Source organism: Engystomops pustulosus, chromosome 2 (genome assembly GCF_040894005.1).
Source record: "Engystomops pustulosus chromosome 2, aEngPut4.maternal, whole genome shotgun sequence".
Classification (NCBI taxonomy): Eukaryota; Metazoa; Chordata; class Amphibia; order Anura; family Leptodactylidae; genus Engystomops; species Engystomops pustulosus.
The window spans coordinates 5170413-5172320 of record NC_092412.1 but is presented as its reverse complement, the minus strand read 5'-3'; the positions used below and the strand labels follow the sequence as shown (position 1 = coordinate 5172320).

The following is a 1908-nucleotide window of genomic DNA, read 5'->3' as shown; positions in this document are numbered from 1 at the left end:
TCACTCTCGTTCTTCAGTAAGATGGAGAACAAACGTCTTATTAGCATGGATGTGCATGGAGGTGGAGACCCCCACAGTCCTCCTCTTCCAGGACCTTGTCATGGAGAGTCGGATCTCTTTGACTCCTAATCCGTAGATAAAGGGATTTAACGTGGCCGGGACCATCAGGTAGATGGCATTAAACAGATTCTGGACATCATAGGAGACATGTGAGTGCATCCTATACACAACAGAAGACAGCAGGGCGCAGGTGTACATGAGCATGGCCACCACTAGATGTGTCCCGCAGGTGTGCAGGGCTTTGTGCCGAGCCTTACCAGATATGACCTTCATGGCTGTGTACAGGATGCTGGAATAGGAGAACAAGAGAAGACCCGAATCAAGAAATGTGATGAAGATTCTCACCAGGAGACCCACAACTTGCTGCTTGGAGATGTCACCACAGGCCAGGCTCAGCAGACCCATGTTCTCACACACAAAATTTAGAATAATGTTGGACTTACAGTACTGAACGTTAGAAGCCAATATGACCATAGGGGAAACAAGCAGAGCTCCCCGAGCCCCCCCAATAATGGCCATGTAGACCAGGGTGCGACTGCTCATGATATCATTGTATCGAAGAGGTCTACAAATGGCCACATACCTGTCCATAGCCATGGACAAGATGACACCAGACTCAAAGATAGCCATGAAATAAGTATAGAACATCTGCACCAGGCAACCGGTCAGTGTGACCTCATTCATGTCCAGGGACAGGCCCAGGATGAGCTTTGGGATGATGGACGTCGTGCAAGAAATGTTGACGGTAAAAAGGATGGAGATGAGAATGTACATGGGAGACTGCAGACTCCTCTCCGTATGGATCCGACAGATGAGGAGGGAGTTACCAGTCAGGATGGTCACGTACAAGGAAAGGAATGGGATCACCAAAAACTTCCGGTACTCAATGATCCCTGGAAACCCAAAGAGGACAAACTCCGTGTGAGAGAACATGTCCTGGCTGTGGTTGAACATGTCCAAACCCACATGTGATGTCATCTGAGGTAAGTAAAGATGTGACATAACTGGGCTAGAACATCAACTCAGCCCACCCAATAAGGTGGTAGGTGGACCTCCGACCATGTCTCCTGAGGAATCCAGATCTTCCAACCTCATTGGGGATCTCTTGTGTAGTTGTTGGGCTTTAGTTAATGTTCTGATGTCCAATTTACGGGGAAGCTGTGTAGAAGGTCAGGGCAGAAGGACCCGGAGGATGTCACGAATCCTAAAAAACACAAGAATTCATTGAGAATCGTAAGGAAGTGGGTAAGATTGTTGAGGTAGTTGTTACATCTCAGGCACGTCGGGGGTGCGCTCATGTGTCAGGGCTGTTCATGCTGTTTTTGGTTTGTGTGAACCCTGGTGTATATTGTATCTCTGACAGTCTTGACTGATTTGCACCACTCCCATCAGTCTCCCTTGGCTTCACTTCATCATTATTTAACCTGCTGTTGCTGACAAAACTTCCCTCCACTCACATGGCTCCCTTGCTCTTCTCTCTTGTCTGGTTTTCAGGGTTCTGATCACTTCCTGGGTCGGGTCTCTGACATCACATAAGAGGTCCGCCTGCCCTTGGTTCTTGACCTGCTATAGTATTAGTGATTAGTAAGCTCATGGTTATCTGCTCTCTATATCCTGGTATGTGACCCTTTGCTTGTACTTAGACTATCCATTTGCTGTTTGATCTTGTACTGCGCTTGTCCTCTTGGTCCTGACCCAGTTCTGGTAACTAGTCTTCTCTGTTAGTTTTGTTTTGTCTTTATTTCCATGTTTTGCACTTTGGGACCAGAAGGGAACGTCGACTAGTTGTCCCTCACCTATTAGGGTGGACAGGGCAATCAGGCAGGGGCAGTTGTAAGTTGGTTTAGT

At 47.6% G+C, this 1908-nt stretch overlaps 1 protein-coding gene across 1 annotated transcript; it reads right to left on the bottom strand.

The window, feature by feature from the left end:
- Nucleotides 1-993, bottom strand: LOC140116369 (olfactory receptor 52K2-like). Its single transcript, XM_072132898.1, has one exon. The coding sequence runs from the start codon at nucleotides 991-993 to the stop codon at nucleotides 1-3; it is 993 nt and encodes a 330-aa protein (XP_071988999.1).
- Between the last annotated feature and the right edge of the window lie 915 nt (nucleotides 994-1908).

Coding starts and splice junctions, on each gene's coding strand:
- LOC140116369 (XM_072132898.1), bottom strand. CDS start 993: ATGTTCTCTCACACGGAGTTTGTCCTCTTTGGGTTTCCAGGGATCATT.